The following is a 16,814-nucleotide window of genomic DNA, read 5'->3' on the forward strand; positions in this document are numbered from 1 at the left end:
TAGCACCTTTTGTAGGATGAATTCGCAAACTTAATTGTCAGACCCCATATATGGTCCATCATTGAAACATTGTTATGTGTAGCGGTAAGTACTTTTTCCTCATGAATTTCTGAGGATAGCAGCTTTGAGCCAAATATTTAATTGGATATGATTCTAATGAACACACTGGATCATTAAGTTTTAAAAAAAGATGGTCAAGTTCATTTTATAACTTAATTAGGTAGTGGAAAGAATATTATGTTTGTAATCAGATAGACCTCGATTTTAGTCTTATCACTTAATTGGGACCTTGATCCTGTTAACTTTTCTAACGCTCAGTTTTCCCATCTTAAAGTAGGGATAACAGAGAGAAATCTCGGGAGAAATTGCCTAGAGAATGAAGGAGGGGGAATGAATATGAGAAGAAAAATAATGAGTTCAGTTTTGATCAAACCGAGATTGTAGTGCTGCAGGACAATTTAGATATTCAAAGTTTGATTGACTGCATTCAGAGTAGAGATTTCTTTTTTTCGTGTTTTGAGACCATATTGTAAATAGCACTTTATAAAGATGGTATTTCAACTGGATTATCCATGAAGAAGGATGGGTTTCTCACAAAATTTTGTGAACACTGTTCCCTGCTGCTCTCCCCGTGTCTCTTTTCCCAGTGTGCTCCTGGAACTAATAAAACATTGTATTAGCTATATCTTAATAAAAATCTTTTAAATATCTTTAAAAATAGTAATATTGTTATCCGTTTATAGGGAGACAGGTGATTATCAGAATTAGTGGGGTGATCACATTGTAAGGTATAGAAACGTTGAATCACTCACTACATTGTACACCTGAAACTAATATAACCTCATAGAATGTCTTCTCAGCAAGACTGCCTCCCACCTCTGTGCACGTGCCCCTCTAGTGACTATGTCACCACTTGGCCACCACCCACCTGTATAAGCCCTTTAGAGGCTCTCCATGGCTTACCGGAAAACCTTGCCATCACTCAGCTGGTCAGTCAACTAAATAATGATCTATCTGGCCCACACATTCTGCCTCATTTTGTCTCCTTTCATTCCAAATCAAGTCACATCTTTGTACTTCAGATTCTCAGCTCCTGACTCTCATTAAATCATTGTGTATCCGTGACATTAAACTAAAGCCACAGTGATTAGCAACTTCATGAAAAGTGTTTAACTTACCTTTCTGTTCCAAAGGGAAATTCTCCCCTCCCCTTGGTTGTTGTCCATTGAAATCAAAGTGTGATTGAATTCCCATTTCACACAAAATTGAAATCAAGTTAGAAGGTATTATTTTGCAAGTAGTCTTAAGACTGGAAGTGTAGAGAGAAAGACTTGTAACTCTGATATAAACTAGAGTTCCATGTGGTCTAGTCTATGTACCGCGTATCTTTTGAAGATGCACAGAGATTGGGTTGTATTCAGGCTCTCATGGAAATGCAAGGGATAAAGGAGTGCATTTTTATTGTGTTGCAAACATCTTCAATAACCTTCCTCCATTGTTGCTTCTCTCAGCATCCTCCATACCCATGGCAACTAACTGCTGCCCTCCCAGCCACCCTGCAGTTCACTATTTCCCACCCTCCACCCTCCATGATCTCTCAGAACTTTGCAGGCTACTCCTCCACATAAGGTAGGCCCTTTTGTCCCTTCTTGTCTGGGTCTGTCGTTCCCACTTCTTAGCCTGAATTTCTGAATTTCTGTTTCTACCTACTCAGAAGGCTGGAGGGCCCAGAAGCTCCGTTCTACCTTGCAAGAAAAAGAATCGAATTCCCAGGAAAATAGTTTTCTCACTTTGAACTTTCTAATGAGAAATCTTTGCAGAGGACTTTCTATAAATTCTCTATCTCTGTATAAGACACATTTACAAATACGCCATTTGGGTCTTTTTGTCGCTACAGATTAATGTGTAAATTATAAAATTATATAGGCATAATACACACACACACATTCACATATTTAAAGATACTTACCTTGCTAATTATTTTGTTTTACCTTGTATTGTAGGTTTTCCCCCCTGTAATTCATATAGCACACATACCAAGCTTCTGATGTAACATAATGAATGCTTTAAAAATGCGGTTGACTCATAATTAATGGTGAAAAGCTGAAGCCCTTTGCTCTACGTTCAGGAACACGACAAGGTTGTCCCCTATCACCTCTGCTTTTCAACATAGTGTTGGAAGTCCTCGCCAGAGCTATCAGGCAAGAGAAAAAAATAAAAGGCATCCAAATTGGGAATGAAGAAGTTAAATTGTCACTCTTTGCAGATGACATGATGCTATACATAGAAAACCCTAAAGACTCCACCAAAAAGCTATTAGAAACAATCAATGAATATAGTAAAGTTGCTGGCTACAAAATCAACGTACAAAAGTCCATTGCTTTCCTATATACCAACAATGAAATCTCAGAAAAAGAGATAGAAAAAACAATTCCTTTTGCAATTGCAGCAAAAAGAATAAAATACCTAGGAATAAACTTAACCAAGGATGTGAAGGATTTATATGCTGAAAACTATAAGACATTTTTGAAAGAAATTGAAGAAGACACAAAGAAATGGAAAGACATTCCGTGCTCATGGATTGGAAGAATCAACATAGTTAAAATGGCCATATTACCCAAAGCCATATACAGATTTAATGCAATCCCCATCAAAATCCCAATGGCATTTTTTAAAGAAATAGAACAAAAAATCATCAGATTTGTTTGGAACCACAAAAGACCCCGAATAGCCAAAGCAATATTAAAAAAAAAAGAACAATACTGGAGGTATCACACTCCCTGACTTTAGCTTGTACTACAGGGCTACAATAATCAAAACAGCTTGGTATTGGCGGAAAAACAGACACATAGACCAATGGAATAGAATTGAGAACCCAGAAATAAAACCACATAAATATGGACAGATAATTTTTGACAAAGAAGCTAAAAACATACAATGGACGAAAGACAGCCTCTTCAATAAATGGTGCTGGCAGAATTGGATAGCTACGTGCAAAAGAATGAAACTGGACTGCTATCTGTCACCATGTACCAAAATTAATTCAAAATGGATCAAAGACTTAAGCATAAGACCTGACACAATAAACTGCATTGAAGAAAACATAGGTACTAAACTTATGGACCTTGGGTTCAAAGAGCATTTTATGAATTTGACTCCAAAGGCAATGGAAGTAAAAACTAAAATAAACAAATGGGATTATATGAAACTGAAAAGCTTCTGCACAGCAAAAGAAACTATTGACAAAATAATGAGGCAACCAACTGAATGGGAGAAGATTTTCACAAACAGTTCCTCTGATAAGGGGCTAATATCCAAAATATACAAGGAACTCATGAAACTCAACAACAAAAAAACAAACAACCCAATTGAAAAATGGACAGAGGACCTGAAGAGACATTTCTCCAAAGAGGATATACAAATGGCAAATAGACATATGAAAAAATGCTCAACATCGCTAATCATCAGAGAAATGCAAATGAAAACCACAATGAGATATCACCTCACCCCAGTCAGAATGGCTTTCATCAACAAAACAAATAGTAACAAGTGTTGGAGAGGCTGTGGAGAAAAAGGAACTCTCATACACTGTTGGTGGGAATGCAGACTGGTGCAGCCGCTATGGAAGGCAGTGTGGAGGTTCCTCAAGAAATTACGAATAGAATTACCATATGACCCAGCAATCGCTCTCCTGGGTATCTACCCCAAAAATATAAAAGCATTTCTCTATAGAGACACGTGTACGCCAATGTTCATTGCAGCTTTGTTTACGGTGGCCAAGACATGGAAACAACCAAAATGTCCTTCGATAGATGAATGGATAAAGAAGTTGTGGTATATATACACAATGGAATACTATTCGGCGTTAAGGAAAGATGATATAGGAGCATTTGTGACAACACGGATGGATCTTGAGAGAATAATGCTAAGTGAAACAAGTCAGACAGAAAAAGCAGAGAACCCTATGATTTCACTGATATGTGGTATATAAACCAAAAAGAACAAGACAAACAAATGAGAAACAAAAACTCATAGACACAGACAATAATTTAGTGGTTACCAGAGGGTAAGGGGGTGGGGGGTGGGTGATGAGGGTAAAGGGGATCAAATATATGGTGATGGAAGGAGAACTGACTCTGGGTGGTGAACACACAATGGGATTTATAGACGATGTAATACAGAATTGTACACCTGAAATCTATGTAAATTTACTAACAATTGTCACCCCAATAAAATTAATTAAAAAAAAAATGCGGTTGATCAATTTACTGAGTGTTGATCTCAGTGTTACAATTTTAGGGAAAAGTTTTTTTCTATTTTCTTTTGTATCCTTAGAAAAGAAACACAAAGTAATCAGTTTAGACTTTATGCCAGATTGTGCCCAAATAAATTTCTATAGACAATGGATTTTTCCATATTACTGCATAAAACTTTTGTAGTTTCATTTTAGTTGCCTCCTTAGATGGTCATCTGAAAATGATTATGTATTTAATGAATCTAAGTGTTTATTCCCAAGGGTCACAGAAAAAATATCTGTCAGAAACGCTACAGTAAATGCATTTTTCATAATGTAAATAAGATAAAAATGTAGCCTTCACTTTTTAATACAGTACGCTGGACTTCAAACTGAAACATATTTCAGAACTGGATTGTGTTCAGAAGGGGTCATTTTCTTCTATTGAAGTTTCATGCGTTTTTGTTATGTTTCCAGATTTGAGCTTCTTATTATTAATACAAAGGCAAAATGGTTTCTTCAGGAACTTGGGAAATAATAAACAGCGTCAGTTAGAGAGCACTTTGGCCTGGATTCGGTCCATGAACTTATGGATATGAAGCTGTTTAGTGTGCTTAAGATCTCAAGGATCCTTTCAAGGGAGAGTGTTTGGATTATATGCCCCATGATGTATTTGCCTGTTGCAAAGTTTGGTTTAAAGTAGTTGGGACAAAACTGTGAACAAATCCCTGAGAATCACAGAGCTGGAAAGAAGTTCCAAAGGTCCTCTTTCTTAGCCCCTGGATCCAAGGAGGAGAATTTGCACATGGTTCTAGACAGGCGGTTATTGATCTGGTTTTTATGACACATCCAAGAGTGGGAGTCCTGACTCTGACCAAGTGACTGAGAAGAAAGCACCCAACATTCTTGTTTTCCATCATATTTTAAAACTTAAGAAATGTGAGTAATGGTTGGGAGAGCTATTCAGTGAAGGGGGTTGCCTGTGACATTTCAAAGTCTGGAAGATTTTTCCATGTCCATCTCATTCTTATGTTTAGTTTAGTTTTGTTGTTTTTATATCATAGTATTACTCTCCTATCCTTTATCTGACTTACTTTATACCACAGGTTGTCAAACTAAGAATTCCATAGAGGGCAGGCAGCTAATCTGAAGGAAGCCAATGAGAGTAGTACCGTGTTTCCCTAAAAAGAAGACCTAACCAGAAAATAAGCCCGAGCATGATTTTTCAGGATGACATCCCCGGAACATAAGCCCTAATGCGTTTTTCTGAGCAAAAATTAATATAAGACCGGTCTTATTTTCGGGGAAACATGGTAGTGAATGGTGGTATGTGTGCCTGAACTGGGGAACTCTGACCCTAGGGGCCAAGAACAGTCAGATTAAACTGATTTTTTTTTTAAAAAAAAAAGGAGGAGAAGAAAGAAAAGACAGCAGTCCTGGCAAACCAAATGCTCTGCTGGCTGTATTTGGCCTTGGGCCTCTTGTTTGTCATCCTGATTCAATAATCAATATGCTCACAGGTGCTTACAGAAAGCTTTAAATGATGACCCCAAGTGTATCAGTTACCACATACTCCACAGTTGCAGTTTTATTTTTCTGACAAAAGCACGTCTTGGACACGCAGGTTGTTTTCAATCTAGATAGCCATCCCTTGGGTATTCCTTTCCCCCCCAAAATAGCTAATGATTCGATTTAGGTCCGCTAAGGTTAACCATATAACCTCCTTTATTTCTCTGTCAGGAATTACGATTCGATCAATATCTCACACACGTGAATCTGCACAGGATCGTAGGACGATCTTGCCAGGAGATGCTTTTAGAAGGGACCATGTCTACACCAGGAGAACTAAACTCAGATGCCTATAAGCAGGCCCGCCACGTTCACACATCAGAGGGACACGTTTGACAGCAGTCCACATGAACGCCCGAGCACGGTGCAGCCCGGGGCGTGGGCGGGGGGGGGGGCACTGGCTTTCACGTGGGCTGCACTGTGATTGGCACTCTGCTATTGTGCAGTGAGGCAGCCCCGCCTTCAAGTCTAGGCAGGTAACACACGCTTGGGAAGCAGCGGGTGTGAGACTATAGGGAGTGGTGGGGATTACGGCCGCCTGGAGGACAGATGTCCCACAGCGCCACTCACATTTAAGTAGGTTTAAACTTTCCTGGAGGCGAGATTCACTGCCAGCTTGAGACCGCTGGTCTAAACCAAGGTACAAAAGATAATTTTTTTCAGATCACTCTAGAAACTTTACATTAGGTGGGACTCTCTTAGTTACACATAACAGAATCCTAACTCGCAGAAAAGAAAGGGTTTCTTGGCTCACATAACTGGGTCAGTGCAGAGAATTGAAGGGAGTGTTGTAAAAAGCAGTCTTCGCTACTCCAACGAGGGAGCTGACACAGCGAAGATTCCTTCTCCACCATCTGGCCTTGCTGGGCCCTACTTCCTTCTGCAGTAAGGCAGGGGCATGGCCTCTGGCAACCACGGTTCAAGGACCCCAGCGAAAAGAGAGCTTTTTCTTCTCAAAAGCTGTACAGGAGGGACGGTTACGTGCTCTGCATGAGGCATTTCATCAGCCTCTTGGAACTGTACGGTAGTTGTTACAGATGACGCAGGGATAGGAGGGGCTGTGACAGAAAGAGGTGGTGTGATTGGCCGGGACTGAGTCGTGTGCCCCGTACACCTGCCTGTTCCATCTGAGCTTGAAGATTATGTGTGTGTGTGTGCATGTGTGCGTGTGTACACGGGTGTGGGGACAGAGCCAGGAGTGCAGTTTCCAGGCTCTCGGCCTCACATAGAAAGGTGCTGGCTCAGGTAGTAAATGGCCATCAGCTGTGATTGGGTGGCCGTCGGCTGTGGCTAGTTGGCTGTCAGCTGTAACCAGTGAGCCATTGGCCACTAATATAACTGCCGTGGCTACACTAGCAGGAAATGGGGGCTAGCAAGAAGATGGTGGCTGAGCTAGCAAGCGCGGATTGCAGTTAGCAAGGGAGTTGGTTGGTTAGCAGAGAAGCGGACAGCAGGTCGCACGTCATGTGAATCCAGCCTCCAGTGAGACTGTAGTGGTGTGACTCCCCGACCTATGGCTCCGTGGGTGTTCCTTTTTGGCCTCACCATGTCCTGCGTCCTTATGTGGGGAGTGGGAGCTGAGACCCCGCAGGGACACCTGCACAACACATGGCGCAGCAGGCAGGGTCTCCGAGATGACAAATGGCGCAGCGAGCAGGGTATGATTCCGGCCAAAGCTTTCCGGAGGGCGATGGAGCAGTTTGTGCATAGGAACACTCAGTCCCAGGAAGACCAGGAGGAGCAGCTGCCGGAGAGCTGGACCCCCTGGAGGGGTGGGAAGAAGTGGACAGTTCCCCAACCAGCAGAGGCCTGAGAAAGCGAAGGTCCTTGCAGCCCCGTGGGCTGGGAGGTGCTTGCTGAGGCCCTCACCCCAGGTTGGGGAGGACTTGGAGCTCTTGCCCTGTGGAGAGGGCACACATTGTGAGGCTAACGCACAGACCTGGAGAATGACTGTGGACTATGGGGAATTGCCTTCCATCCCTAATTTAATGGACTGCTTGACTGTTTGGGAACATACCACCATGTAGTGGAACTGGTGGATGTTTGTTTTTGTGTCTTGACCGGCCGCCGTCGAGAATATGTGAGAACCCTGGCTGTACCCTGAGAGCCTGGCTGTGCCCAGAGAGAGTGGCAGTGACCTGAGAGCCCTGGCTGAGTCCAGGAGGTCTCCGAGATGACAACGGGTATATTACCAGAAGAGGGACTAAGAAAGCTTGCTGGGCAGAAAAATATAGCTCTCCAAGTGTACTGCCCTCTCAAGTTCCTCAGAAGGGGAGGTCTCCCCAACTTTTTTTGCTCCCTCCTTTTCCTTTAGCAAAGGGCATGCCCCATGTGGGGACAGAGTCCCAAAGAGCAGTTTCCAGGCTCTCGGCCTCACGTGGAAAGGTGCTGGCTCAGGTAGTAAATGGCCATCAGCTGTGATTGGATGGCCGTCGGCTGTGGCTAGTTGGCCGTCAGCTGTAACCAGTGAGCCATTAGCTACTCATGTAACTGCCATGGCTACGCTAGGGCATTGGTTGGTTGGCAAGGAGGCAGACGGCAGATTGTGGATCGTGTGGCTCCTGCTTCTTGTGTCTCTAACCCAGCCTCCAAAGAGAATATAGTGGTATGACTCCCCTATCCATGGTTCCATTGCTGTTCTTTTTTGGCCTCACCATGTCCTGAGTTCTTGTTCGGGAATCGGGAGCTGAGACCCTGAATGACACCCCACGACCAAAATTTGCTGGAAATTTTATAAATTGCATGCTCATTTGGCTTAACAGGTGGAAAGATTAATTTTATAGATAGCAAAACTGAATTGTGTCAACTGTGTTCATTGTGCATTGTTACTGTTTTTGGTTCAAATTTCTCTTAAAAATTTAGGCTGCTGAATTATTCACTCAGAAATATTCTGAAAGTGAAACAATTAAGAGTCTACTTATCATCAGTTTTTTCTCTATATCTGAGTCTGTTTCTGTTTTGTCTGCTCACTTATGCTGTTCTTTAGATTCACATATTAGATCATATGGTATTTATCTTTCTCAGTCTGACATATTTCACTTAGCATAATATTCTCTAAGTCCATCCATGTTGCTGCATATGGTAAGATTTCATTCTTCTTTATAGAAGAGTTGGGGGTTGGGGGAGAAGGTGAAAGGATTAGAAAGTACAAATTGGTAGTCACAAAAAAGTCATGGGGATGTGAAATACAGTATGGGGAATATAATCAATAATGTTGTCAAGATCATATACGGTGCCAGATGGCACTGGACTTATCAGGGGGAAACATTTCATAGACTGTGTAGGAGCCTGACCACTTCACTGTATACCTCAAGCTCAAGTAGAATAATATTGAATGTCAACTATAATTCTATATATATATGTGTATAGTCACGGGATGTAAGTACAGCACAGGGAATAGAGTAGGTGGTATTGTACCAGCTTCATATGATGTCAAAGGGGTAGCAGACTTGAGGGGGTTATCACTTTGTGAGGGATAAGTTTCTAATCATTACGTGGTTTTGTACACCTGAAACTAACATAAAAATAAAGTCTGCTTACCACATTCTCTATGAAAGACAGTTTTGTTTGTACCGAAGAGCTGCTTGAGGCTGCTTATGAGAGACTTTATTCTAGGAAGAGGGTTGCAGTAGACAGAAATGAACTGTTCTGAGAATAAAAAACAGATCAAAATAAGTCAATTTCAGCTACTCGGGCTCATAGAGCTGGTGTAAAAGGCAAGCTGGAGTAACAGAGGAACTATATGTTTAAAATAGGGGCCTTAATTTTGATAATTCCATTCCAGATTAGTCTTGTTGACATTAAGCAAAGATTTTTAGTGAAGTTAAACATAAATATAATCTCTATTAGCTAAAAAATTCTGCTCTTAGTACTAATTGTTTGGTTTGTGTTTTCTGAGTCAACTAATTTGTTTCGTTTCAATGAACAGTTTTATAAAATATGAATATGTGTTTTCCTGGGATTCTCGATTTTTCTAAGACTAAACTGCACGGTCTTTTAAGGTACCACCTCACCTGCCCCTTCTTCCTCAAAAATGAAGGCAGCCCCACCGGATTCTCTGATTCCATCCTGCTCCTGAATCAAACAGCTGTTTAAGCATAGTACAAATATTTGCTTTTCAGAAACCTTAGAAAGGATTCTTCTGTTGGACAAAAAGTAGTTAGAAGACATCTCGTGACATCAATTATAAAATCCATGACCCTTTTGCTTTGTTGTTATTGTTTTCAACTGTGCCATGTTTTCAAATTTTCAGGACTATAATATCATTAGTTCGGTTCAGTGAACTAAATTATCATCACAAAAATAATTTTCTGTTGATCACTTTGATTTAGATATTGTATAAATAGATTCTTAAAGCCTTCTTATCTGGGTAAACAAAATGAAGTTTCACTTTATGCAGATACTTCTAAATAGCCTTCTTCTACTTGGGGTCTAGTAAAACAAATGAAAAGTAATAAAAGTGAAAAACGAAACTTGAATGGTTTGTATTTTTCTAGCGTGTAAATGTGATGTGTGTGGAGTAATACTTCAATTTATTATTGCCAAGAGGGTAGAAGCTTTACTTTTGTTTTATTCATGAGAATATTAAAATATAAGATATGACAAAATATCTTAGCTTTATAATTTAAATTTATAGGGAAAATGTATTTTGCAAAAGGAAGGAGAGGATTTCTACACTGGAGATTTCATCTGATCATCAACTCTGGGTTTATGAAGCATTGATTTATTTACATATCAGGACTGTCTCTACCGGCAATGAATTAGACAGAAGCCTGCATTATTGATTTTAGGAAGTTCAGAAATATTTCTCACCCATGTGTCCATCTTGTTGTTTATTGCTGAAGTTCATCATTAGTTTTCATACCTTTTTTAAGTTACTATTCCATCTTTCCATCTTTTTAAAATACTACTGCTGAGGTGTTAAAACACATCTAGTTACTAACAACTTAGAATAGATTCTTCTTTACCATTTTACTGTTATAATAGCTTCTTTGAGATATTATTTCTATGCCAAAAATTCACTTTAAAATATACAATTTAGTAGTTCTTAGTATAAATGTACAACTATCAATCACCGTTATCTAATTTTAGAACATTTTCATCACCCCCAAAAGAAGCCCCATTCCATATTCATTAGCAATATTCCCCATTCTTCCTTACTCCCAGCATCTGGTACCACTGATCTACTTTCTGTCTCTGTGAATTTGCTTATATTAGACATTTCATATAAATGAAATCATACAATATGTGACCTTTTGTGATTGTCTTCTTTCACTTAACCATATTTCAAGGGTTGTCCGTATTGGTAGCATGTATCAGAACTTTATTCCTTTTCATGGCCAATTAATAGCCCATTGTATGGATATGACACATTTAATTCATCCACTCATCAGTTGATGGACATTTGGGTTATTTTCACTTTTGAACCATTAAGAATAATGGTACTATGAACATTCATTATAAATTTTTGTGTGGACACGTTTCCATTCTGCTGGACATGTCCTAGGAATGGAATTGCTGAGTCATATGGTAACTCTCTGTTTCCATTTTGAGGAACCACAAAGCAACTGCACCATTTTACCTCCCTGCCAGCAATGTATAAGGGTTCCAGTTGCTCCACATCCTCACCAACCCTTGCAATCGTCTGTTTTTTTTTTTTATTTTAACCATCCTAGTTAGTATGAAGTGGTATCTCATTGTGGTTTTAATTTGCATTTACCTAATGACTAATGATGTTGAACATTTTTTCATGTGCTATTGGCTATCTCTGTATCCTATTAGAGAACTGCTATCCAATTCCTTCGTCCACTTTTTAATTATTTGTCTCTTTATCATTGAGTTATAAGATTTCCTTATATTTTGTGGATTATGGATATTATGACAAATTTCTTGTCAGATATATATAATTTTCAAGCCTTTTCTTCCATTCTGTGAATTGTCTTTTCACTTTCTTTATGTGTCCTTTGAAACACAAAGATTTTAAATTTTGATTATGTCCAGTTTATTTTTTTTTCCTTTGGCTGTTGTGCTTTTAATGTTATATCTAAGGAACCATTGCAAAATCCAAGTTCATGAAGATTTACTCCTATATGTTCTTTTAATAGGTTTTCTGTTGTGTTTTGTTTTTACTTTTAGTTATTGTGTTAGGATTATTATCCACTTTAAGTTAATTTTTTGTACATGGTATGAGGAAGAGGTCCTGCTTTATTTTGCGTGTATATATCCAATTGTATTAGCATCATTTGTTAAAAGGACTGTTATTTCCTTGATTGGATGATATTGGTACCCGTATCAAAAATCATAATGGTAAGAGTCTATTCTGGACTCTCAATGTTTCCCATTGATCCATACGTCTGTCCTTATGCCATCATCCCACCCTCCTGATTAACTTTGTAGTAGGTTTTGAATTGGGAAGTGTGAGTTCTCCCTTTTGTTCCTTTTCAGGATTGTTTTGGCTATTCTGGGTCCCTTGAATTCCCATATAAACTTTAGGAGAAGCTGGTCCATTTCTGCAAAGAAGCCAGCTCAGATTTTGATAAGGATTGCATGAGTATGTATATCACTTTTCAGTTCATTTTAACAACATTAAGTTTTGTACTCTGCAACCTTACTGAACTTGTTTCTTCTAATAGTTCCACAGTGGATTCTTTGGGACTTCCTATATACAAGATCAAGCCATCTGCAAATAGAGAATTCTATATCTGCAAAAATTATCTTTCAAAAATGATGGAGAAATTAAGATATTTCCAGATGCACAAAAAATGAGAGAATTTTTCACTAGCAAACTAGCCAGTGCATTTATGCAAGAAAGTGAAAGAAAAAAACATCTATATTGGAAGGGAAAAAGTAACAGTATCAATGAACAATATGAAAACAAAATTAAAATGTAAATTTTAGGAGAAGCTTGTCAATTTCTGCAAAAAAAGATATTCAAACTAGTCTTTCTTTCAGCATTTTGAATATGTTATTCCATTGCCTTCTGGCCTTTCTGGTTCCTGTGGAGAATCTACTGTTCATCTGATTAAGGATTCCTCATATGTGAGCAGTCATTTCTTTCTTGCTACTTTCAATATTTTCTTTGTCTTTATACAGTTTGATTATGATGTGTCTAGGTTTGGATATTTTTGAGTTTGTCCTACTTGGAATTTATTGAACTTCTTGGATATGTAGATTAATGTTTTTCATCTAATTTGGGAAGTTTTTGGCCATTATTTTTTAAAAATAGTCTCTTCCCTCTCTACCTGGGACTCCCATTTTGCATATGTTGGTCTCAAATCATTTCTGTTCCTCAGATTAGATATTGTCAATTGACCTATCTGAAAGTTCATTGATTCTTTCCTCTACCAACTCAAGTTTGCTGTTGTGGTGAATTTTTTGTTTTGGTTATTTTACTTTTCAACTGTAGAATTTCCATTTGGTTCTTTTACAATTCCTATTTGTATTGATATTTTCTTTTCTAGGAGTCATCATTCTCATGATTTCCTTTAATTTTTTTTAAACGTGCATTGCTTTTGTCCTTTGAGCATATATGTATAGATAACTTAAACTTTTTATATAGTAAGCCAAAATCTGAGGTTCCTCAATGACTTTTTCTATTAAACATTTTATTTTCTTTGTATGGGAAATACTTTTCTGTTTCTTTGTTTCTCATAATTTTTTTTTTTGTTGTTGTTGTTGTTGAAAAACTGGGCATTTTAAATAGTGTGATATGACAGGTTTGGAAATCAGATTCCAGCCCTTCCCAGGGTTTGTTGTTTGTTATTGTTGTTGCTGCTGCTGTTTGTTTGTTAAGTGAATTTTCTGGACTAACTCTGTAAAGTATGTATTCTTCAATGTATGCAGCCTCTGATGTCCCTGCTCTGGTGAGTTAGTGCTCAGCTAATGACTGGACAGAAATTTTTTAAAATGCCTTAAACAAATCAGTTTCCAGCCCTTTGATGAAGGGCTCTCTGTGTGTGCTGGGGACACCCCTTCGATGCTCTAGGAATTTATAACTCTGCTTTAGGCTTCACTTCCTGCTTGTGCAGAGCCTCACAGTCAGCCAGAGGTGAGCTCTAAGGACCTTCTCAGGTCTCTCCTGTGTGTGCAAAAAGCCTACACATGTATGTGGCCTTCGAGACTCCCAGGAATATTTCATAATTTTTCAAAGCCTCTTCTAGACATTGCAGTTCACAGATTTCTATTGTTAGATTTATTCATCCTTTGTTTGCCTTCCTGGTATTGCAGCCTAAGGCAACTATGATATAAAACAGTCACTATGATTTTTTTTCAAAAGAAAAAAAAAACCAACACCCTGGGGATAGGGCTGTTTGTACTGTTTGTAGTGATCTCGGAGTCTGTCAAACAAAGATAAGAACTGCGAGTGGGGCTGTTCCTGGGAGCTTCCAGACAGGTCAGAGAAGTACAATTCTTTGGGCTTTTGGGGGTGCTCCAGACATGTACTGCCCCCTCCAGTAGTTGCTAGTCTCCAGGTGTTTACAGTTACTGTGGTTGCAAAGCTGTTGTTTTCCAAGTCTAACATGGAGCTGGGATGAAGGCATTGGGAATGGTCAAGTTAAAATACCACAAAGCTCACTATTCTGACTGAGATTTCAGCCATTTTCCTTGAGTGAGCACTCTTTGGATTGCTGTGAGCCTTTGGATAATTTCCAGGGATCTGAAAAAGTTGATTTCGACAGTTTTCCCACTGTTATCATTGTTCTTGTGGAGGAGTGAATTTGCAAAGGTCTTTAACCCACCATTTATCTTTCTTTATTTGTGTTAACATCTTCCTTTAGGACAAATGAGACTAGAAGTTGCCCAGTGTCCAATGGAGAGGGCATAATTGGGATAATGGGCTCTAGAGAAAAGAAATAGGAGACAAATTTTGCCCATATACATTAATTATTTATTACATTACAGGAATAAATAATTAGCCATAGAATATATATAGGTGTTCTACATAACCTTTTTATTTTACGCAGCTTTCTATGAAGTTTTACCATCTGGTTTTCTATCCCACAACAGATATGGGGAAAAAGAACGCACGCTAGAGGCATGTACACTAGGACAACTGGAAATGAGAAAGAAGATTTAAGTATAACAAGTAGACAACAATCAGCAAGTGCCAATGTAGCACCCTACAGTACTCACTTTTCATAGGCTGTAGCTAAGTCAAGATGAAAATGCTAATTTGTGCTCTGTATTCTTTGTTTTCAACACACAGAATGCCTCACATATTTTAGGAAATTTTCTATCAAAAAAAACAACGCAACAAAATGGATGGACCTTGAGAGCATTATGTAACTGGATTAAGTCAGACAGGGACAATCAAATACTGTATGTTCTCATATGTGAAATCTGAAAAACCTAACTCATGGTATTTCCATGAGTTAGACTAAAATGGTGGTTGCCAGGGGCTACGGGTAGGGAAAATTGGGAGATGTTGGTCAAAGGGTACAAATTTCCAGTTACAAGGTGAATAAGTGTACAACGTGGTGATTATAGTTGTTAGCAATACTGCATTATATACATGAAAGTTAAGGGAGCAGATCGTAAATGTTATCACCACGAAAGAAATGGTAATTGTGTGAGGTGATGGATATGTTAACTAATATTATTGTGGTAATCATTTCACAATATATGTGTATATCAAATCATCACATTGTAAACCTCAAACTTGCATATGGTATAGATCAATTATTTCTGAGTAAAGATATAAAAAAGAAAAAAGACATGTAAAAACCAAGGAAAATTGAATAAGGTTTGTAATAGTATATCAATATGGGTTCATTAGTCGTGAAGAATGTACAATGCTAATGTAAAATATTAACATTAGGGGAAACTAAGGGTGGGGTGCATATGAACTCTCTGTACTATATTTGCAACTTTTCTGTACATGTAAAACCATTCTAAAATGAAAATTTTATCCTAGTTTTAAAATAAGATAATTAAGATGCCTGGACCCCATTGTAATCGCAGGTGCTTTTTCGAGAAAACCATCAATGTGCTGATGCTCCTGGATACAAGAGTAAATCTGCTATATACTCAACATGTACAAATATTTGTATTGGTGCCTTTTCACTAGTGGTGAATGTGGTCGCTATTATAACATGAGCTATTTAGTACAAATACAGTTAGCCGTTTTGATACTAAAAGTGTGCCGTTCCTTTCTGCAGTGTCCTGGCAGGTTACAATGGTACCATCTTTGCATATGGGCAAACAGGCAGTGGTAAGACATTCACCATCACCGGTGGGGCAGAGCGCTATAGTGACAGAGGCATTATCCCAAGGACACTGTCATACATCTTTGAGCACTTACAAAAGGTATGCAACTGTGAGTTCATTTTGTATTTGATATACTCAGCAGAAATGTACTGTGGGCAAACAAATTATTGTGGCATTGTATTATACTGTATCTAAGTGAGGAAGCATTATTGTGTAATAACTCTGTCCTTTACATTTAAGAGAAGTTCGGGATTTTGCTGAAAAGTGGAAATTAAGAAGGTGCTTCTCATTAAAGGGATGCTGTTTCAGCAAAGGCTCAAAGGGAGTTCCTTCTGATACACAATGGAGGTCAAAAGAACACATAACACATTTTACCAACTAATATCTTACATTCCCCACTAAGAAGCAGAAGAATGTCCTTTTGCCAAACAGACCTTTGTTTAGCTGCTAAAGCACTGAATAGGATAGATAATGTGCTTTTTCCTTTATCACACTTTTGATAGAAGCGCAGAAGAATTTACCAGAGTGAAAATCCTATTGCAATTAGTATTATTATAAAGTCAAATTTCCTATCTATGTTCTTCCATGCATCATTTATTGTGTGGCTCCAAGTGCCCGTTTCTTTATCCGTATTTAATACAACACATAATACAACTAAGGATGTAGGTGTCCTAATGCCCCTTTTATAGTTGGGAAAACTGAGTCTCAGATTAAGTATCTTTCTCTGGGTCCTTGTGTGTAACTGATCTGGAGTTCCGTCCCAGGCCTGTGTGCCAAACCCTGTGCTTTTTTACCACTACACACA

General features: G+C 38.7%; 1 protein-coding gene across 1 annotated transcript in view; it reads left to right on the plus strand.

The window, feature by feature from the left end:
* KIF6 (kinesin family member 6) overlaps positions 1–16,814 on the plus strand; it is a 417,374-nt gene that overhangs the window by 65,765 nt on the left and 334,795 nt on the right. The window contains exon 4 of the mRNA XM_081042893.1: positions 15,961–16,108. Within this exon, the coding sequence (XP_080899019.1) occupies positions 15,961–16,108 (148 nt within the window). The remainder of the gene's footprint in view (positions 1–15,960; positions 16,109–16,814) is intronic.

This window comes from Rhinolophus hipposideros (assembly GCF_964194185.1).
Source record: "Rhinolophus hipposideros genome assembly, chromosome: 3".
Lineage (NCBI taxonomy): Eukaryota > Metazoa > Chordata > Mammalia > Chiroptera > Rhinolophidae > Rhinolophus > Rhinolophus hipposideros.